The sequence below is a fragment of the Felis catus genome, chromosome F1 (assembly GCF_018350175.1).
Source record: "Felis catus isolate Fca126 chromosome F1, F.catus_Fca126_mat1.0, whole genome shotgun sequence".
Lineage (NCBI taxonomy): Eukaryota > Metazoa > Chordata > Mammalia > Carnivora > Felidae > Felis > Felis catus.
This window is the reverse complement of record NC_058384.1, coordinates 17,209,290-17,232,185: the sequence shown is the minus strand read 5'-3', so window position 1 is coordinate 17,232,185 and position 22,896 is coordinate 17,209,290. Positions and strand designations below refer to the sequence as shown.

The 22,896-nt window shown below is 46.0% G+C and overlaps 1 protein-coding gene across 1 annotated transcript in view; it reads left to right on the top strand.

Moving 5' to 3' along the window:
- The window catches only part of TNR (tenascin R), a 409,307-nt gene that overhangs the window by 362,325 nt on the left and 24,086 nt on the right, over positions 1 to 22,896 (top strand). The window contains exons 10-18 of the mRNA XM_011290913.4: positions 3,964 to 4,053; positions 5,157 to 5,420; positions 6,052 to 6,321; positions 7,463 to 7,582; positions 8,512 to 8,658; positions 11,400 to 11,519; positions 14,796 to 14,939; positions 15,615 to 15,745; positions 16,654 to 16,786. Of these exons, the coding sequence (XP_011289215.3) occupies positions 3,964 to 4,053; positions 5,157 to 5,420; positions 6,052 to 6,321; positions 7,463 to 7,582; positions 8,512 to 8,658; positions 11,400 to 11,519; positions 14,796 to 14,939; positions 15,615 to 15,745; positions 16,654 to 16,786 (1,419 nt within the window). The remainder of the gene's footprint in view (positions 1 to 3,963; positions 4,054 to 5,156; positions 5,421 to 6,051; positions 6,322 to 7,462; positions 7,583 to 8,511; positions 8,659 to 11,399; positions 11,520 to 14,795; positions 14,940 to 15,614; positions 15,746 to 16,653; positions 16,787 to 22,896) is intronic.

Below are 22,896 nucleotides of genomic sequence, written 5' to 3'. Positions count from 1 at the left end.
AGAAAGCTGCAGAAAATCAAAAGAAAGCAGCAGGCAGGAACCTATAAACGAGTCCCACTTTCCCATCCCCTAGACAGAAAGCCTGGGACGAGAGTACTTTAAATTCTGCTCTGCAGTTTTTCTGGGAAAAGACGATTCCGTTGTAAATTATTGAACATTTCATTTAAGCTTCATAAATAAGAAACTCAGATGAAAACGTTACATGTTAGATCCGTTCGGCAACATATAATTTCTGTCTTACTCCCTCGATCTGTCACCCTTCATCTACGTCAGAGAATTTCTACTTCATTATAGGCAATTGAAGGTTTCAATCAGATGCCTAAGAAAAGTAGTTTATGTTCCAAAGGTAACCTAATTTCTCCAACCAAGGATGTACCTGGGACTCGCCGAACATATTGACGGAGATAGATGTGTGCTTCCAACGTTTCCGGGGGCGTCGCAATCACCCACTCAGTCTAGCGGCAGGTACTCCTCCCAGCCAGGGGCCAGCTCCTCGCTGACAGCTGGACTTCCAGAATCACTTGTTTCATCAGAGCTAACAGGCTAAGCCCCAGCAAACTGACAGCAGGTGTGCTCAGGACTAGCCTCTACCTACCTGGGACACACAAAAAAGGACTCAAGGTCCTGGAATAGTTCTCTGAGGTAATAATAAAACCAGCTACTATTGCCATGGGCCAGGCACCGTCCTACACTTAATCCTCACCGCCACCGTTCGAGATGAATACCACCGGGTTTCCCATTCTACAGAAACTGAAGCTCAAAGATACTAAGTATCAAAGTGACGCAGGTAGAAAGTGGCAGAGAATGAATGGTAACATAAGTTTGGCAGACCTCAAAGTCTGTCACTCTTCAAACTTTACCTCCACTGGTGTCGACACTTCAGAGGAAGAAAGAATGAAGGGTTAAGAAGTGGGCTGGAGCTGGTCTGAGAAAGGGAAAAGAGGGCTGGCTCTCATACACTCCTTCAAGGGAGCCTGGTTGGTAAGGCCTGGCAGGTACTGTCTTACTCAAGCATGGGGACATTTATTGCTTTGGGCTGGACTAAAGCTCTACTGGCGAGGGGATGCACAGCCCTCTGGCTACCATGCAGCGTTCTCCTTCATTAAACCAAACCATTTGTTAAGGAAAGGTTGCTCAATGCATTTCCTGTCAAAGTCATTCCTATTACCTCAGGAAGCCCGGGGAAGTCACAGCTGCTCAGGGGAAGGGACGACATTGGGGGAGGGGTGGGACATTCCAGTTCTCCTAAAAGTCCCGAATCCCTGAGGCCAGAAGTCTGAGTGTCCTCTCCAGCTGGCCATACACTTACTCTTTGCCTTAGTTTTTTTTCATAACTTGATGGTGTACTGGTTTGAATGGTGTCCCCCCTCCCCACCCCCCACCCTCCACCCCCAGTTCATGTCTAACTGGAACCTGTGAATACGACCTTATTTGGAAATAGGGTCTTTACAGAGGGAACCAAATTAAAATGAGGTCATAACAGATTAGGGTGGGCCCTAAATCCAATGTGCAAAGTGCCTTCATAAGAAGGGGAGAAGACACAGACACACAGGGAGAATGCCACGTATTACAGACTGAATGTTTTGCATCCCCCCAAAAGTCATGTGTTGGAAACCTCATTCCCAGTGTGATATTAGCAGATAGGGACTTTGGGAGGTGATTAGGTCATGAGCAAGTAGCCCTCATGAATGGGACTGGTGCCCTTGTAAAAGAGACCCCAGAGAGTTCTCTTGTTCCTTCCACTGAATGGAAACACAGCAAGGTGACGGCCATCTATGAACCAGGAAGTGAGGTCTCTCCCAATGTCAAATCTGTTGGTGCCTTGATCTTGGACTTCTCAGTCTCCAGAACTGTGAGAAATAAATGTGGTTTAAACCACCCAGCCCGTGGCAGTTTGTGATAGCAACCCGAGCAGACTGAGACACTATGAGGCAGAGCCTGGAGCAGAATGCCCAACATGGGCAGCAACCACCTAAAGCTGGAAGAGGCAAGAAAAGATGTTCCCCTTAGTTCCCCCTTGGGAAGGAGCACTGCCCCCCCCCCCAACACCTTGTTTTGGGCCCTCTAGACTCTAGAACTGTGGTAGATTACACTTCTGTTGTTGTAAGCCACCCCTTGTCATCATTTGTCATGGCGGCCACAAGAAACTAATGCAGATAGAGAAAAGACTCCCCATCCCACCATCCTCACAAGGTTGTGCTGAGGGTCAAAACACATCCAGGTATTTTGAAAAGAACAAATGTTATATAAATGTAGAATAACATGATCATCAGCCATGGCTCTTGTGGCCCCACACAGATTGCCCCCCACCACCAAAATGCCTACCAGAAGGACTCAGGCTCATCATGGGGGACCCCACAGGTGATAATTTGATCTTTTTGTATTTTTCTACAATCCCACTTCTAGTAAATGAGGGTGAGTTTGTGCTAGTTTGATGCTAGAATAATGGTCCCTAAAGATGTCTACATTCTAATCCCAGGAGCATGTGACTCTGTCAACCTACATGACAAAAAGAAAATTGTAGGTGTGATTAGGTTATCTCGGTGGGGCCAATATAAGAACAAGGGTTCTTATAAGAGAGATACAGGGAGATCAGAATCAGAGTAGAAGATGGGGCAAGGGACACAGAGGTCAGAAAGAAAAACAGATATGAAAATGCTATGCTATTGGCTTTGAAGATGGATTAAGGAGCCACAAGCCAAGGGAGGCAGGAAGCCTCTAGAAGGTGGGAAAGGCAAAAAAACGATTTCTCCCCCAGAACCTCCAGAGGCTGCAACCCTGCTGAAACATTTAGACTTCAGACCTGCTGATGCTGAACTATAAAATAATAGACTTGTGTTGGTTTGAGCCACGATATTGTGGTAATATATTACAGCGGCAATAGGATATTAATACACCGGTCAAGCCAGTTAGTCTGAAAATGAATATGGAAGACAGTAGGGAGACACCCCAGATAATTGCAGGTATCCTGGGAGGCGCCCAGTGATTCTTTGTATTAATCCCCCAAAGGATTTCCCAGAAAAGTTTATATCCTTTAGTTGGACAGTTTTTGTGTTTTTTCCATCTTCCCAGAGTCCCCTGGAAGTCAAATCTAAGATTGAATCCATAACTTTAAATACCCTGGCATCTGAATTAACAACCTTGGTAGGGAGCCCACAGCAGCAAGGCTTCTGCCTGCCCCTATGTTAAAGGCCTGGTAGCCTATTCATCCAGTGTTGCTCCCTAGAAGGGATCCCAGAGTCCCCATATGGTTTCAATCCCTATCTATAAAAGGTGCAGATTGATGCTCACAGCATTCGAGAAATGCTTTAGGGGCACCTGGGTGGCTCAGTCGATTAAACATCCAACTTTGGCTCAGGTCATGATCTCACGGTTTGTGGGTTCGAGCCCTGTGTTGGGCTCAAGCCCTGAGTTGGGTTCTGTGCTGACAGCTCAGAGCTTGGAGCCTGCTTCAGATTCTATGTCTCCCTCTCTCTCTCTGCCCCTCCCCCCACCCCCATGCTCTGTCTCTCTCTCAAAAATAAATGAACATTAAAAAAAATTAAAAAAAAAAAAAAAGAAATGCTTTAAAGGCCCATATCCATACAATCCCTCCTCCAATTCACAACTTATACAAGAACTCCCTTCACCAGCCGTAACCAACTTGAGACTCTTAAGGACCTTTGGAAGACCTTCCAAAGGAGAGCACATTTCTGAAGGTCACTAACAAGGGCAGCCTTGCTGCCTTCCCGATGAGACCAGCAGCAAGAAGGAAGCTGCATGGAGCACTTCATCCTGTTGACTTGGTATGGATTTCCTAAATGTTGAAATTGAGATTTCCTACTAGGTAAATTAGGAGGAGATTCAGGAAGGACTAAACATAAGATCTGTACAGGAATCTAAGCTTATTTGCTTCCCTCCTCTCTGCCTTCCCCACCACTGACACACACACAGAATAATGTTTGTTTCTGCATCTACCGACAGATTTGGTGCCTGGCACGGAGTATGGAGTTGGAATATCCGCAGTCATGAATTCACAGCAAAGTGTACCGGCCACCATGAATGCCAGGACTGGTGAGTAGGACTGCTGCAGAAGCAGACCAGGATGCTGTGCAAGCCTGAGAAGCCACGGAGGCTTGCGGCTTGCTTGTCCTGGCAAGGGCCGGTCAGAAGGCAATGCCCCCTGATGAACAGGTCCCTGGATGACAGTTATCAGCCTAGGAACAACATCTACCTGCAGATCGTTGATCTCTGTGCCTAACCTCTGCTATCAATATGCAGGATAGTCTCACTCACTTCCCCACAGATCTGTGCATGGTCTCCCATGGTCTGGTGGGCTGCCCCCAGAGGTGGAAAATTCGAAATCAGTTGGTGTCACAGCAAGTCTTTCTAATATAATACCTCAGAGCAGGCAGAATGTGATGTCCCTCACCATGGATGACAGAAGCCCTCAGAAAGGTCATAGGGATAAAGGTTTAGACTTGGAAACAACCCGTTAAATCTAAGGGCAATGGAAAATTCCACTTGAGACCCTTGCCACTCAGCATCTGGCATATTTGCTTCCAAATTCTGGGTAAATTTCAAAATCACTCTGGAACTTTAGGTACAGGCAGCTGGCATGGGGTGGGGATTTTGAGCCAATCCCTGCTCCAAGGCTCATTCCAACATAGACAACCTCTCTAAGAGAACCACAAGGACACAGGTCCCCAGGAGTTATCAAACCTAATTACCTGTACACCCATGGCCAGATCAGTCACAATGGCCTCAGGAACAGGGGTAGCTACTATTGCCAGGAATGTCATATCCCTACTTGATGGTGGCTCCTATTTTACCCTGGTTGGATTGCTGAGAAAAGCTGGAAGAAAATGAATATGGAAAGCTTGATAATGGAAAGCCAGCTTTGTCCCAGAAGTATGTCCCAGAGGTGGATGTATTCCTATGGTTTTGGAGCTATTCATACCTTTATGCAGATTGTCCATCTATATACCAAGCCCTTGGCCATCTTTCAAAGGGAAGGTACTTAACAAAATGTGACAGAATTGTCAGCAATGACAAGCTAATCCTCATGGTCAGCAGGCCTGTTTATAGGTTAGAAATCCACAGGGAGGTCCAATTCCAATAAATACTGGCCCTTGTATGGAACTTGTGTAAAATAGGCCACTTATGTTGATTCACAGAACTCGATAGTCCCCGAGACCTCATGGTGACAGCCTCCTCGGAAACCTCCATCTCCCTCATCTGGACCAAGGCCAACGGCCCCATTGACCACTACCGAATTACCTTTACCCCGTCCTCCGGGATCGCCTCAGAAGTCACTGTGCCCAAGGACAGAACCTCATACACACTGACAGATCTAGAGCCTGGGGCAGAGTACATCATTTCAATCACTGCTGAGAGGGGTCGGCAGCAAAGCTTCGAATCCACCGTGGATGCCTTCACAGGTACCAGGGTAGCAGACATCCTCGCTGGGCTCAGGGATCAATGGATCTTAGTATGAGAAAGTCATCTAAGTAGCCTACTCTTCCAACGCCCCCATTTTGTTTAGAGAAGGAGGAATGTGGGTAGAGAAAGAAGAGATCGAGGATAAATTAACAAATACATCAAGACAGAATGGTTGGAAGTAAAGGGGAGAGAGGAGAAAGGCTACCTACGTGCCTGAAAATTTGTATCTGGTTTTCTAAAACCTGGACATAGGGATTGATTCTGTTCATCTTTCCCCATCTGCACTAAATCAGTGGGCATTCAGAGGATCCATGGGATCATGTTAAATTTCTCCCAGGACAAAGATTTTAAATCCTGGGTGAGGATTAGGAAGAAGTATTATGAGGTGTTACCCTGCTGAGGGCATTCATTTTTCAGTATAAGGCTTGGAGAAAGGAGATGGACAGGACTAGAGAGTGAGGGGCTGTAAGCTCTGAGTCAGCAGGTGAAGGTACAGTCGTAATTGATAAGGAAAGCAGATCCCTCCTAATTGATAAGGAAAGCAGATCCCTTCAGTCAGAGGGCTCTCCTAGCCCAGTGGTCCCACCACCTCGTGTGTGTTTCAGAACCATCATCTTCTCTGCTTTGCAGGCTTCCGCCCCATCTCCCATTTGCACTTTTCTCACGTGACCTCCTCCAGCGTAAACATAACCTGGAGTGACCCATCCCCTCCAGCAGACAGACTCATTCTGAACTACAGCCCTCGGGATGAAGAGGAAGAGATGACAGAGATCTCCCTGGAAGCTACCAAGAGGCACACTGTCCTGATGGGTCTGCAGCCAGCCACCGAGTACATCGTGAACCTGGTGGCAGTCCATGGCACAGTGACCTCTGAACCCATTGTGGGCTCCATCACCACAGGTGAGGTGGGAGGGCTTGACAGCAGGTGGTGAAGGGGGTTCCTCCAGAGGTCTTTAACAAGTCAATGAAAGTTACAAAGAGAAACACCCAAGAAGTAGGGGCCTGCCTCACTTGGCTAGAGAGGGTCTGTGAGCTGTTCTGAAAGAGCCGCCTCTTCCAGGGCTGCATAAAATGTATAAGATGGGAAGCTTCCATTGGGAAGGTAGGACAGAGTCAATGTCTTGAGGAGGCCAGGGCTTGAATGCATTGGTCCAGAGGTTCTCACACTACCAGCCTGAAGAGAGTTGACCTTCAAAAGGAAACTCCATCTCTTGACTGCTCAGTAAGGTCACTCGTACAAATGATGCTTCCTCAAAATTATGTGGGGCGAGCACTAGCATGCGGCCATGTAGGAACCTGGTACTCAGAGAGTGGGGTTGGTTTGCATGTTGGATGGAAAACACAGGCACTGTGAGACTATTGGGTCAAATTCATCTCATCATTCTCAAATGTAATCCCAGATATGAGTATGCATGTGGCTGAGGACATGTGTATTTGGGTGGTTTCCTATATAAGGACAAGAACCCACTAACTAGACAAGTACATTAAGCACTCAGCTGGTTTCAACCCTGCAGTCCTCCAGTAGTCAAAAAAATGAGGTACCCAGTACAAATGAAATACAGTTTCGGAAAGTGGATTTGTTCTGGACTCGTGCTCTGAAATCCCTCTACAGTCAATAGGCAGTTTTTCCAAACTGAACCATAGGTGGCTGCTAAAAACTAAGAGAAACAGAGTTGGGTTTGTCTAAGAGAAGCTGCTCTAGGGAAAATGACTATGTTACTCCCAGTTCAAAAGAAAACATATGAACTTAAAGGAAAGTTCCAGTTGGCCTTGACACAGCTAACAGTTGCTGCACAGCACAGAGCTTGCCAGTTCGACCTAATGTTGTTAAAATATTCTCCATGAACATGGCTTTAGCCATACCTATGACTTTTCATTTGAAACTTGGGCCTAATCATGGCTTTAAGGATGCCCTAGTACAAAGGGCTTGTCTGTCCCTGCGACACTATTAGTTCTTGGTCCACAAGAAACCAAGGATAAGAATTGCTTTCTTACACTGTGCTTTTCTGTCTTTTTCCCACAAACACGTGGGTCCTTGTAGGAATTGATCCCCCCAAAGACATCACAGTTAGCAATGTGACCAAGGACTCAGTTATGGTCTCCTGGAGCCCTCCTGTTGCATCATTTGATTACTACCGAGTATCGTATCGGCCAACACAAGGTAAGTCACTTGATTTCTCACAAATGGATGGGATTTGGTGCTGAGTGACAACTGCTCTGGGAGAAATACATATCCCAGAGGATATCACCCCTGCCTCCATTCTCCCCCTCTCTGTAGCACGCTCCTTCACAATGAGAGTGGGTTAAGGAGGAGCAGGCAAGAAACCCTGAACTCACCAACTCCTCTCACACACGGCTGGACTATATTCACCCAGAAACCAGGCCCTCAACCAGCAGAGCAAATCATGGTAACTGGTCACCATTATCTAGGCAGTCTAGTGAGAAACAACCCCCCCAAAAAATCTGCCAAGATCCAGGGTCGTGTGCACTTTCCCGAGAGACTAGTCCAAGACTAGAAGCCTGGGGGGATTCCTAAAGACTCGGCTGAGCCAGATGGAGCCTTAGAGGGAGCCACAGTGATGGTGGTCCTATTTCTACCACTCCAGCCAAGTCAGGAGTCAGAAAAAGTTGGCGCAGACCTTCACCCTGCCAGTTCCTGCTGTGCATGCCACATTGTTAACAAAGTAGAGGGCATGCCCACTTGCAAGGAGGCAGTGGGAGAGTTTTCCAGACTACCCTGTCTCCGGGCTGCATAGACCCCTCTTCACAGTCCATGCCTGTTAGACTGCCTTAAGAAGACCAGCTTGTTAGAAAACTAAATAAACCACTTTGTTGTTGTTGTTGTTGTTGTTGTTGTTGTTCCAAGGAACCTATAAAATGAGGAGGTGGGACCAGCATACAAGCTCTCCTCAAGCTCCAATATTCCCAGTCCATGAACCACTTCTCTTCTTTCCCCACCAAGCGCTGAGCTTTGCACCCGTCTGTGCTTCATGACAAAGTGCTGCCAGAAGCTTCTATGTAGATAGACTATACCATGAGCTGTGTTGAAGCATCTGCTGAACTTTAACAGTGGCTTCTGCTCTTCCTTAGTGGGACGGCTGGACAGCTCAGTGGTGCCCAACACGGTGACAGAATTCACCATCACCAAGTTGCATCCAGCCACTGAATATGAAATAAGTCTCAACAGTGTGCGGGGCAGAGAGGAGAGTGAGCGCGTCTGCACCCTCATTCACACAGGTAGGCATGTCTCCCTGCCATGAGCCAAGTCAGGATGCTGGCTGAGGACCCACAACAGACAGAAGAGGCAAACAGTAGAGTTGTTCTGGCTAATACAGAGGGCACTGGTCCTGGGCTCAGAGGCTCCATTCTTGGGTGTCCCTCTGACTCACTGTGTTATGCAAAGCAATTTGCAATTTCTCTCCCCACTGATATTCCTAATACTGGAAGTTTAGACCTTATTGATTTGGGTCAGAAATTTTCATGGAATTTCCAGTAAGAAAGGTGACCTTTTAAAGACACATGATGAAAGTGAATTCCAGAACAGACATCTGAATCATCACATCTAATTAAAAGAAATTTTTTTAATGTTTACTTATTTTTGAGAGAGAGAGAGAGAGAGTGAGAGAGAGAGAGAGAGAGAGAGAGTGAAAGGAGGGGGGAGGGTCAGAGAGAGAGACACACACACAGAATCTGAAGCAGGCTCCAGGCTCTGAGCTGTCAGCACAGAGCCCAATGCGGGGCTCAAATTCATGAACGGTGAGATCAGACCTGAGCCGAAGTCAGACGCCCAACTGACTGAGCTCCCCCAGGCGTCCCTCACATTTAATTTTTTAAAAGACTCAGTCAAGTAAATTTTACCTCAGAGAAGGAAAAGTTGATTATATCAGTAATAACCCATAGGGTCCTGAAACTCTTCATCCTCTGTGGCCAGAAGCCACCAAGTGGCTGCATTTGCTATTGCTTTATGTGCAAAAGGTGGTGGCCTTCCTTTGGGAAGTGAGCCCTTTGGATGCACCTGAGAACAGGGCTCCCGCAACAGCTCCACTGCTCCTCCTTCTCAGTCAGCCCACCATGCTGAACTAGGAAAGATTTGCTGTAGAAGTCACCATAGGGGACAAAGTTTTCTGTCCCCAGACCCCAGATCTAACCTTCCAGTGAAGCTATTATTCCCACAGCGCATGGGAAAACATCCAACCTGCCTCGTTAGAACAGCCGGCTTTCCTGAGGCTGCTTAATTTCCTCAGAGAATGGCATTTCCTGAACGAGGGAAAGGTAACTTGGAATTCCTCACTGCTTTTGTAGATACTCTCACAGGCCCAGAAACATCTGTAAAGTAATGGCCTAGAAACGTTCCTTCAGAATGTTCAGAACCTCAAGAAATTATTCTTCTAAAAGACACCACAGGGTATTCTCATCTTCCCTAGTCTCCTCACAGGCCTGTGACTACAGATAACCCAGCAATATTTTTGGTCCAATATGTCCTTTCCATCAAATTATCTGTGACCATTAAAGCATCAAGAAATATTGACCCAAAGTGATGCCCAATGAGTCAAAAGAAGCCCCCCTCTCACCTTCCTGAAAGTCTTAGGAATTCATAGTAAAGAAATTAGGCTCTTTCTCTTTGAGAACAAGAAAATGCATTTCAAGAGCCTCCTACCCCCTAGGGTAAAAGAAAGCAGCAACTTGGGTCAAAACACCTCATCTTGGGTTTGTGGTTATAAGCAGCAAGTATCTGTAAAGCAGATATTCAGTAGTGCACCAACCCAAACCACCCTCCTTTAGGTTCAAGCAGAGCTATTGGGAACTCCCGACAACCAGATGACCCACAAAAATGTCTTATCTTGTTGTTTTAATGTAAGGTCTATGATTTTGCAATTGGGAGAAATGAGTACTCCTTTAGGATCTCACACTTAATCTCAGAGGGATCAAGCTAACTGTAGTCTCCCAAGACTTTTCCTCTTTGTCTCTTCTCATAAGGTTGCATTGGAAGAACTTGCTGAAGACACAGACGATGGATGCAGTTGAGATATTAAAACTGAACAAAAGTTCACAGTTGTTGCTTTCAAATGAGGAATACGGGCAAGCTATAGAAACCTGCAGTTAGGGGTCAACAGCACATCTTGGTCCCCAGAAGTAAATTACATGATACTTGGGTTGAGTTGATACTTAAACTATTCTACTAACCTCCATTTCTAAAATAAATCCCAACCTTATGGAAGGGAAGCATAGTAAGAAACATATGCATAGAACATGGGCAAATAAGAATAGGCACACGGTCCCATGATGAGCAAACTCTGTTCCCCCCAACAGGCACCACTGGCCTTTAGCCTGGAAGAATCCCCTTGACTCTATGCCACAAAAAGGATACCCAGAACTCAACACAGAGGAAGTCTGTGGTAAAGCAATCATCATATGTGGCTTTAGAGGCAACCTGAGTCCCATTCAGTCATTCCACGAGCATTTATTGTGTACCTTGTAAGTTCCAGGCACTGACGCTACTCCTTGACCTCATGGAACTCCCACCATACTTTCCGAAGTTCATCAACAGAGATCGTCCCACAAAGCATGCCCCTTGTATTTGTGAAAGTGCAAATAGCCTGGGAAACAAATTGTCTCATTAACTAAAGGAATATAACAATTCCTGTATGTTCTGAGTTTCTCCCTCTACGTTTAAATGTCTAAAGCACAACAGCCATACCTCAGAATCCCCCATAGCACCTGACAGTGCTCCGTATGTAAGAAGTTAATGAATACATTAAAAGGAAGACCTGAGACCAATCAGGGCAAAACTGGGTACTTGGGAGGAAGGACGAAGGGGAGAAGAGAATGAGATCAGAAGGGGAGAAAGGAAAGAGGTCTCCACTCACTTCATCATTTTGTATGGCACAGCTGCAGACGTGCGTGATGGGTGAAGCTGCAGGGGATAGTTCGCTGCAGTGCCTCCTACGTTCACCTGATATTCTCCGGTTCCTTTTCAGCCATGGACAACCCTGTGGATCTGATCGCCACCAACATCACTCCAACAGAAGCCCTACTGCAGTGGAAGGCACCAGTGGGTGAAGTGGAGAACTATGTCATTGTTCTCACACACTTTGCAGGTGAATGTCTACAGGCCTGTGTATCAGGCAGGTGGGAAGGGTGGGGACTGGGGCTGAAGGCTAGTATGACAGTTTTTGTTTTTTAAAGGACATTTTATCAAGCTGAGGAACATATTAGAAGTTTTCCTGCTTTACTTTTACTCTCAAGCTCTCAAGATGTCCCCAAACTCTGCAAACAGTACCAACTATGGGAATGCAGAAGGGCCGAACCTGAAATGTACAAGGAGGGCACATAAACAAAGGCAAATACAAAAAACAGAGCAATAGCACTTGGAAGACAAAGCTCAGAACTGAGCTAAGACATGGCCCCAAATGCTATGGGCTGGAACGCAGACTTTTCTAGATATTTACAGAGCGAGAAAACCACTAAAGCACCACGCACGGAGCAGATAATACGTGGAAACAGGTGACAAAGGATCCAGGCCTAGCAACCTCCTGTTGCTTTAGTCTTGTCTACCCATATCCAACCCAAAAGGTTGATCCAGCATGAAATCTTGAGTTTCAATGTCTTCTTACCATACTTGTTCACCTTACATTATGTGAAGTTGAATAGAGAAGCCCAAAGCAAAATAGTGTTGAGTGATTCAAGTGTCTAGGCCTAGGAAAATTACTTGCCTGGCCAAATTATACATGTGATCACAGAATTCTTGTGGGTTATACCCGGGAGTCCAGAGAACAAAGATACCAGAAGACAAAAGATAAGCAGATGTCTTGATTTTCAAAAAGGACAGAGGAAGCCAGTTTTTGTAAGCTGCAAAGTAAACAGATGGTCAAAGCTTGGGAAAATAAAAACCAAAACAGGCTATTAAATAAATTGGGAAAAGAATTAGTGGATATAGCATACAAGTACAGGTTCACTGAAAGTTTTACCAGAACCACTTTAGGTCCCCCTTTTTTTTTTTTAACTGGCCAATCTGCTAACACACTTGGATTTCAGTAAGGTATTAGAAAAACCCACTTATCAATTTGACAATAAATTTCATATATTGAAAAAAAATAAAATAAAATATGGTTAAGAGTGAAAAAAAAGAACTCAGTTAAATGTTTAAAAAATAATTACATTAAAAATATACATTAATTTAAGGAAAAAAAAAAGAAAGAAAAACCCACTTATCACTTAGATGGAAAAATACATGATGGATCATGTTTGGAGTTAGAACTGTAGCTGATTGGATGACCCTCCTCAAGGAACGAATATCATGACTATAACTCCACCAGAACCCCGCTATGTGCATGTGCGATCCGTGTCAACTCCTGCCACCCCTCCCTGCATGCCATGGGCCTGCGTTTCTTAACTCTCGCCATGCCTTCCCAAACCGCCATGCATTTGCATGTGTCATTTCCTCTACCAAGAAATTCCCTCCCTACTTGTCTGCTTAGACACACACATTCTTTAAGTCAGTTTCAACACTATCTCCTCTGCCAAAGCTTCCAATATTCCCCCAAGGTAGATAGACCCACCCGCTCACAGATACAAAGTACATGATTCCAGGGGCGCCTGGGTGGCTCAGTCTGATAAGTGTCCAACTTCGGCTCAGGTCATAATCTCGCGGTTCAGCTCTGCTGACAGCTCGGAGCCTGGAGCCTGTTTCAGATTCTGTGTCTCCCTCTCTCTGCCCCTCCCTGCTCACAGTCTGTCTCTCTCTCTCTCAAAAATAAACAGACGTTAAAAAAAAAAAAAAAAACAACAAAGTACATGCTTCCCTCATACCAATTAACCTCCGATCGTGCAACAAATACTTTTGATGTCCTCCCACGAGCCACGCACTCACCAAGGCTGCAAGGATTCAGAGACAGAGCATGAGTTCTCTTCGCAGACCTCACTCTGGTGAGGATGAAACCAATACCTGGGTACGACCCAATGTGAGCACTGTCATGACACAGGCGATCACAAAACAGATGGATCGCTGATTGGGAGTGAGGGTGTTGAAGGGGAAAAAAAACAAGCTGATCTCAGGTAAAGTTAGAGAAGGATTGTATAGGAAAAGGAATTCCGAGAAAAGAGAGCAGCCTGAGTGCATTTGTAGAGATATGAGAGAACATGAGGACTTCGGAGAACTGCCATGGTTTGAGGTGGCTGGAACAGCGACCGCTGGCAGCATGTTGCAAATGAGGAAACTAAAGAGTTAGAGTCATTATGTATGTTCTTCCAAAGAGCTGGTGTGGATTTTAACTTGTTTGCATGCCTTCTACGCCTTTAGACCACAAGGAACTTGAAACCCCCACCTAGTTTGGAGAATTGCTTTGTAAACTTTCTTAAATGCTGAGTGACCTGGGAGTATTCTAAAGACACAAGAAAGGGCTTGGCCCTGCTCTAGTGAATAGTTGTTTTTATTTTTGTTTTTAACATTTGTTTATTTTTTGAGAGACAGACAGAGCGCGAGCGGGGAGGGGCAGAGAGACAGAGGGAATCCAAAGCAGGCTCCAGGCTCTGAGCTGTCAGCACAGAACACAACGTGGGGCTGGAATCCACGAACTGTGAGATCATGACCTGAGCCAAAGTCAGACACTTAACCAACTGAGCTACCCAGGCGCCCCTCTAGTGAAGTTTTATTGACAGCATGAATGAATACAGAGAAGACACGCTTATCACATTTGTATATAAAACAAATCTGGGTAGTCACTGATACTGTGATACGGTGACCGAGAGTAGCTATGCTTGTGCTGAGCATAGCATAATGTATGCAGAAGTTGAATCACTACGTTGCATACTTGAAAATAAAGCACCATTGTGTGTCAACTGTGCTCAGATATTTTTTTTAACGGTGATCAATAGAATCCAAATTCAAATATAGTTCAATAAACTGAAACAGTGGTCCAAAACTCAATTGACAAGGCAAAATACGGTAGAAATAAATGCGGAGCTCTGCCCATGGGTGCAAGAAGTCAACAGATTTGGAGCTGCCACATACATGTAATGGTGGTTGGGGATAAATTTTCTCAGCCTAGAAGAGAGGGCTTGATTCGAAGCTGTGGTGGGGGGGAAGGAGCCATGGAGACAGAGGCTTCAGCTTTTCTTTGTAACCCCAGAGGCTTGAGTGAAGTCACGGAAAAGACAATTTGGCTTCCAAATAAGGAATATGTTTCTCAATCGAGATGCAAAACATGATGAGAGGAGATGCTTGTGTGGAATCCAATGCTAAGCTGAATAGCCTTTAAAAGATGTCTTCCACAATCCTTCAATATTGAATCTTTATGAAATGTCTTTGGATTTGATAAGCTTTTCCCAGGTGGAATCGCCTTAGTCAGCTCTTACCCATGTTCATGTGATTTCAGTTGCTGGAGAGACCATCCTGGTTGATGGAGGCAGTGAGGGATTCCAGCTCGTTGGCCTGCTTCCCAGCACCCACTATACTGTCACTATGTATGCCACCAGTGGACCTCTCACCAGTGGTACCATCAGCACCAACTTCTCTACCCGTGAGTACATGATTGGCTACATATCCAGCATCCCTAGATGCTTTTGCAGATCCTGAAAATTATCCGTCCCCATGTGGTGGACTAAATTAGAGTCTAGAGGCTTTGGACAGCGCAGCTATGAGCTGTTCGTATCTCAGTTGACTGCCGCCCAAATGCCAGTGAGCTGCAGCTCTCGGGCAGCAGGCACATGTCTATTTTCTGCTTTCATCCTGGGTCTGGCTGACAGCAGTAGAACCAGGCCAAGAGAGGCCAGTATTGGAAATGGATCTGGCCCAGAAAAAACTGGATGCATATGAAAGGGCTTGATATCTGGGAGACACTGGCTGGGTGCAATCATGGCCAGAACAGGAGACAAAGGTATAGTTGTGGGGATGATGAAGCAAGTTCAAGAGTGAACTCACAGACATGCAGATTTATTTAGGTCATGATTTCAGACATAGGTCAGATTGGAAGATGACACACCTGGGCCCAGAGGCCCAGGTTAGAGGGGGAAATAGGTGCAGGAATGATCATGACACTGACTGATCATCTTCTGCTCCTGTCCAAGCTAGAACTGGGGTCAGCATGTAAGCAGCCCAGAGACCACGTAGGTGGGCGGATAAATACCTGATACCTGGAATCAAACGGAAAGGAGCTGGAGAGGAAGGTACTCCTGGCATTTTCTCTTCTTTGTAGTCCTGGACCCTCCTGCAAACCTGACGGCCAGTGAAGTCACCAGACAAAGTGCCCTGATCTCCTGGCAGCCTCCCAGAGCAGAGATTGAAAACTACATCTTAACCTACAAATCCACTGATGGAAGCCGCAAGGTGAGATTTTTCTGTAAGGGAGATTTTTCTATCAGGCCATCCAAAGGGAGCAAACTGGGTTTCCCGTGACGGATACAGACATGCTGTTGAGGGAAAAGCCTGAGTCTGTAAGCCAGAGATTTTGGTGCTAGTCCTGGCTTCTCTACTACTCTCTTTACAAGTTGAGACAAAACACGAAGCCTCTCTGAGCCTTAGTTTCCACTCCGGATAATGGGGGTGTCTACCTTTAAAACTTCACTTGGTTTTGGGTGGTGCTTCCAATATGATGATGCAAAGCACAGTGAAAACTTCCAAGCCATATAAGTACATCGTTTTGGAAAAAAATTTCACTAGCAGGGCCAAGCAAACATGAGCTGGATACCAAATTCGATAGTCTTTTATGCCTCTTGATAAGCATTATAAAGGCTACATCTATAGCCTGCAGTAAAGAGATGACACATTTCTGTGTTGTGTGATCAGTTGAAATGGTACTTCTAGAGCACCGGTTGTCAGACTTCTGTTTGCAATGAAATCCTTTTTTTTTTTTTAAAGTGAAATCATATTCAGGAGCAGAATGTACAAAATGGATGTAAGCAGAGCTAGTCTGTTGGATATGGAGTAGGGAGGCCTAGGCTTCTGCCTCCCTGGGTCCCGAGGAATCTAATACAGTTGGAAACCACTGGATTTGATAATCCACATGCCTACCTTTATGCCAATGTGCATCTATGCGGTAGGAGCGGTCTCAATCTCACACAGGAGCTGTCCTCTCTGCCTGTTGGCTCGATGCAGTCTTTGTTGGGGAACGGAGAGCACACAGTGGCCGTGGCGATACCGACTGATCTGGCCGTGGGCTTGGGCTTCCCTTCCCAGCTCCTCTCAATCATGTGCCTGTCACTCCCATCCACCTGCCTTCCTCGCTTGTTCCACAGGAGCTGATTGTGGACGCAGAGGACACGTGGATCCGACTGGAGGGCCTTTCTGAGAGCACAGACTACACGGTGCTCCTGCAGGCGGCCCAGGACACTGCCCGGAGCAGCCTCACCTCCACCACCTTCATCACAGGTGAGACACATGGCCCGGTGATGCTTTCTTCTTCCCTGCAGGACGTCTGGCTCCTCAGCAACTTCTGCTGAGACGTGATCAGGGAGAAACCTATCAACGGACTCAACTGCCTCTTCCTGTGAAGGAAAATAATGATTTTCTCCACTCCCCCTTTTCCCCCCTTCCAAGACTCTGCCAGGAAACTTCTCACTACCAGGGCAACCATAGGAACCAGCAGTGCAAATCCCTGGTCCACCTGGACCCACTAAATGACAGGTTCCTGTTCAGATTTTCTGCAAGTGTTTTCCCAGCAAATTTCTTCCATCCTTCCTTCCTTCCTGCCTGCCTTCCTTTCCTTCCTTCCTCCCTCCCTCCCTCTCTCCCTCCCTCCCTTCCTTCCTTCCTTCCTTCCTTCCTTCCTTCCTTCCTTCCTTCCTCTGCTGCCTGTAATCAGAGAATCACGTAATAAAGGTATGGATAGTAAACCCTTTGCATTAAATCCAGGGTTCTTCTCCATACACGAAGCACTTTTGCATTCCTATGACCTCGGTTCAGTCTTTGTAACAACTGGTGAGAAGGGCCTTAGGTATACCCCCATTTCACAGATGATGAAACAGAGTGCACAGAAATCAAATAGCGTAAGTGCCTGGGTCAAACTAGAACCAAGGTCTTCTGCTTCCAAATCCAGTTGCTCCTGCCTTCCTCCATTTAAGTATCAGCAGCATATACCTGAAACTGTCCTTCAGGAATAAGGGTGTCCTCATGTGTATAACAGGAAATAAACCAACATTGAACCTTTGAGAGCTATCTGACAGGCACTGTTATGATTACATTACATGTATTATCTAATTCAAGCCTATGAAATCACATCCTATGAGGTATATTCCATTATCCCTATTTCCAGTTGAAGAAATTGGGCCACACAGAGGTGAGGCAACTCACCTAAGACCCCATAACTTGTAAGTAGGAGAGCCTGGATTTGACCCCAGTTGACCTGGCTGTGGGGACTGTGCTATTAACAGTCCTTTCTGCCTTTTCCCACAGTACCTCTCTATAGTCTGTAATGCAGGACTTTCCAGTCCACACTTTGAGCTGTCTTCCTGCCCCACGTTCTGGAGGTGTGGCTGTGCACATGTGTGGGCCAAGCGAGAGTACCCCTTGTCCCTAGATGTATGTCTGCCTGCCATGTCAGAGTACCAGGATGGCTGGAATCCTGGCCCTGCCTCAGAGCCTATCCCTTCATCACCAGAGGGAGGTGACAGAATATGCCCCATCCCTACTCAGGTGGCTCTCCCTGTAGACTCACCCTAAATGGTAAAGCAGGACACTGAATCAAATACACCAAAATGTCACTAGTGGTTCTTTAAGGTAGTGAGATTGTGAATGAGTCCTCCTTTCCCTTCTTTTTAATATTTTGAATATCTTAAAAAGTGTCTACAATGAGCACATTCATCAGAAAAATGATTTTTTAATTAAAAATAAAAATAAGCCAAGGGCGCCTGGGTGGCTCAGTTGGTTGAATGCCCAACTCTTGATTTTGGCTCAGGTCATGATCTCACAGTTCGTGAGATCAAGCCCCACATCGGACTCTGTGCTGACAACATGGGGCCTGCTTGGGATTCTCTCTCTTCCTCTCTCTCTCTGCCCCTCCCCCACTCATGCACACACACACACACACACACACACACACACACTCTCTCTCTCTCTCTCTCTCTCTCTCTCTGTGTCTCAAAATAAATAAATAAACTTTAAACAATCTTAAAAATAAATAAAAATAAATGTAAGCCTTGGTCGCAGGGCTTGCCACAAGTCGAAACGCGTCTTCACGAAGCGGAACTTGGAAGACACTTGATCCCTTTAAGGGGCTCAAGTCAGTTTTGCGCCCCTTCCATGCCCTTTCACGGAGGGACTTATCTCAGCATCAAGGTGCTACTTTCTCTTGTTCCATCCCTTCGCTGCGTATTCACAGGTGTAAGGGTCCTCTGTGGTCCTCTTTTTCAGGCTGCCACCCAAAGACCCGTGGATCGGAGCTTTTCCCTGAATTGAGAATTTCTTTCCCACAAAAAGGACACAGATGACAGGAAAAAACCAGAGCTCCCAATCTGCATATTTATTAAGTCCAAAGTAATCATTTCATCCCCGAAATGCATAGGTTTCAAAGATCGCTCAGTGTAGTATGGGCCACAGCTCCCTCCCTCGTAATGCCACAGCTGGTGTGTGTGAGCAGGATGATAAGACACTGAGTCTACGGCCATACCACCCGGAACGTGCCTCATCTCGCCTGGCACACCTGAGGTTTCTCCAGCATCTTGTGGCTGTGTCTTGCTCCAGATCCACCCGGGCAATAAAAGTGTACCAGCTTCTGTGCCCACCGCTGGCCCTCTCTTATGCGAAGCCGCCCCACAGATGTATAATAGTTTGCGTCTGGGATCCCAAATCCCGCGGGAGGCTCAGCCAGATCTAATAAGCAGAGGGCTAACAATTCATGGAAATCCAGAGAGGGGGCGAGGGTAGTGGCTTTGTTTAGTGGACAATGCAGAGGGGCCATCAGGGGGGATTTAGGTGTTTGTTTCTTTGTTTTCATGAAACTCCAGCTGACACTGGGCTTCCTGGGGCATGACCAATACCAAGTCAAAAAGGGGGAAACTGTTAAGAGCCCACGATCCTGTATAATGAGTGTAGCTACTGACTGAGCCGCCCCATGGACAGTTTGGGGTTGACCAGAGAAGGACTTGCCACTACTCCCGTGGCACAAGGCAAAGATATATCCATGTTTGGAAGTCTTTGCAGAGCTTTGCTGTGAAGCTCAAATTTAAATTTAAACCACTGATGCGTACCACACCCTGCTGGCTTTGTCTTGGAGATTTATCAGAACCCACTGAAATGACCAGTTGCAGAATGAAAAGTGTGTGGATGGAAGTAATGCATATGGAAGTACCTTGCACAAAGCCTGACACACGGCAGACATAATAAATGTGGGTTGAATGGAATAGTTAAATCCCAGCTGCAGAGCATGGAAGAGGGGTTTCTGGTGAAACAAAGCTGTAGAAGGAGATTTTCAATATCCATCACAGGGATGGGACTGGCAGAGAGAGAGGTACTGCCTGCACAGTGTGATGCCCCAAGTCCCTCCAATGTCAGGTTCTTTCTGCCACCAGAAATGCAAATTTCCCTGAAGAGATTGTACTAAACCTGCACAGTTATTTGCACGTCAACATTAGTGAGTCTTCTCTGCTTGAGCCATGCCCACCCCCCCACCTTTTCTACCACCCCCTTGCAACTCCCCTGCCAAAAGCAAATTTTATTAAGGAGGAAGAGAACACAAGAGTATCAGCTTCCTAAATGTGGGGGTCAGGATGTTATCAAGAGGGAAGGACATCTGGTGGCTCAGTCGGTTGAGAGTCCAACTCTTGGTTTAGGCTCAGGTCATGATCCCAGGAGTCATGGGATCGAGCCCTGTGGGGCCTGCTTAGGATTCTTTCTCTTCTCTCTCTCTCTCTCTCTCTATGCCCCCTTCCCTGCTCTTATGTGCACACATGCATTCTCTCTCTCTCTCTCTCTCTCTCTATATATATATATATATATATATATATATAAGAAAAAGAAGAAGGAAAAGTTTGGGGTTTGCTTAATGGGTGGCTTGAGCCAGACGCCTTGAGGAGGAGTCCAGGAGAGGGGGCCTCCAGCATCAGGGGCAGGTGTTTTTCATCCCAGAACTCTCCTGTTAGCCCCATAGATCTCTTACAGGTCTCTGGAGATCAGGCTCCCTCTGAAGAGTGGCCTCAGTGGCTGCACCTTCGGCCTGATTCTGCCTCCCCTGACGTGAAGCACATCCCAACTCATCCTCTCCCTGTCTCTCTAACTCCCTCCCAACACACACACACGGAGCCACATAGCTCACCCTGTCCGCTCTATCGGCGGGCCCCTGTTTGCCTAGAAAGAAGAAAAGGAGGAGGAAGAGGAGAAGAGGAGGAGGAGGAAAAAGAAGGAGAAGGAGAAGGCGGGGAAGGGGAAGGAGAAGGAGAAGAAGAGGAAGAAAGAAACAAAAACAAAGAGCAGAGAATCTTTTCACATACTTGAAAGACTGAAGAGCTGCCAGTCTGAACCCCATGAATTATTCCTGCTGAGCAAGAGGTCTGAAAAACACCAGAGCATCCAATGTGACGGCACATCAGGGCTGATGGATTTAGAGACTAATTTCATTCTCGTAACAGGCATCCTTTCCGACTTCATTGACAGTGCCTGAGCTCTCCACTTAGCAGCATCCTATTCTTAGGACGGGATGTTATCAGCTGGTCGTTCTAAGCATTTTCTATGCCTTGTCTTATGGAACAAAAGAGCCTAGAGCTGGGCCCCTAAGTGGCCTCCATCCGCTGACAGACCTTCATCTTGCCTTGGGTGGGCCGCAATAAGAGGCTCATTTCAAGCAGATGTCTATTTAATGGTCTGGAAAAGAGTTGAGATGCTTTTAAAAATAAAAATAAAAGAGAGAGCGAGAAGAAAAGAACTCACTCCCACAAAACCTCAGAAACTTTCTTTGATCAAGATATCCTCCCTTGCTGTATTCCTGCCATAGAGCATAAACCCATTTCATTCTTTCCATCATGTTAATAGCTGTCTGTCCTGTTGTCCCTGGTGTTTGCACAAGACTCTAGGGGGAATTAAATACAAGTAGTATGGAAGAGAAAAAATATGGATACATTATTTATAATTTACTGTCGCCTGAAATTTCATTCAAGGTCTACTTGTCTTTCAGAGACATGAATATAAATGAGGAAACAAATATTCCCCGTAGAGCAACAGGGACTTGGTGAAATGATCTTCTGAGACGCAGGTTTCATTGTCTCTTTTAATACTATAAGAAGCAAACAAGACGCTCACTAAAGCTTGTCCTCAGAGACAGCGAACACTATAAAATAGGTTGTCTTGACCTTGAGGTTAAGCGAAGACAATCATTTGTGGAGGTACCCAGAGATGAGTAATGAGAAGTTTTCTTTATTGCCTTTGCTCCAGTCTATCCCACATCCAGGCTGAGCTGCTCTCTGGGGCTTTTCAGGAAAAGCTCTGGGAGTCTATTCTAACACAAGCTTCAGTTTTGAAGCTGTAAAAATTAATAAGGATTGGCAAATCCCGGATCCCTGGACAATAGATAGTGGGTCATGCAAATCCACGTAATTATCAGTTGGGAATTCCAATGCCCACTGTGCATTGCTTCCTACTCTCATTTATACCACACTTCCCCCTTCACCAAAGTAGGGAACTGGAGAGGATTCCCTCTGCTCCACTACTTAGAAACAGCTGGCGTGCCAGCTCCGTTGAAATAAGCAATCCCCCAAAAGGAGAGGTCCACCTTCTCCTTTCTTGGACACCTGACTGTGTGGAAGGAGGGCACTACAGACGCCATTTGAACAAACTATTCCCATCCATGACCCCCAAGGGCCCTCTCTATATTTATTCATTTCTTTCTTTCTGCTTTCACCTTTTCTTCCGCCTGCTACACGCAACCGTTCTGAGGCGTTGAATTTGTGTCCTTTGGTTTATATGTGTTTTTGAAAGATGTGTTCTTGGGCAAGTTTTGAGTATATTTCAAATGTGTGCCAACGGTATTGGATTACACAATTCATTCCCTGCTCTCGTATTTTCTACTCAGCGCTGTTTTTAAGACCCATCGATGCTGTAGTGCAGGTGCCTAGTCTCTGGCTTCCAACTGTTGCAAAACACTGCGTGCTGTTCATCCATTGCATGTTACCTCTCCATTCTCCCAAGATGGACAGCAGATGGTCCCCAGCCTCCCACACCACAAATGGTGCTGCAGAAAATACCTTATATGTGCCCTCTTATGAATCAGTGAGGCATCACCTTTGGGATATGTTCCCAGAAGAGGAATGACTGGGTCAGGGGGTATGTGTTTACCTGGCTTAACTAAGTATTGCTCTTTGGGATGGCCATGCTAGTTCACACTCCCTACGGAAGTTCATGATGGCTCCTGTTTCCTAATGACATGATCCAGCTTTGTAACTTTTGACAGTCTAATAGGCATAATTGAGATTTAATTTTCTGGTTGAATTTCTTCATTTTTTTCTTTTTTTAAGATGAAATTTATTGTTAAATTGGTTTCCATACACCACCCA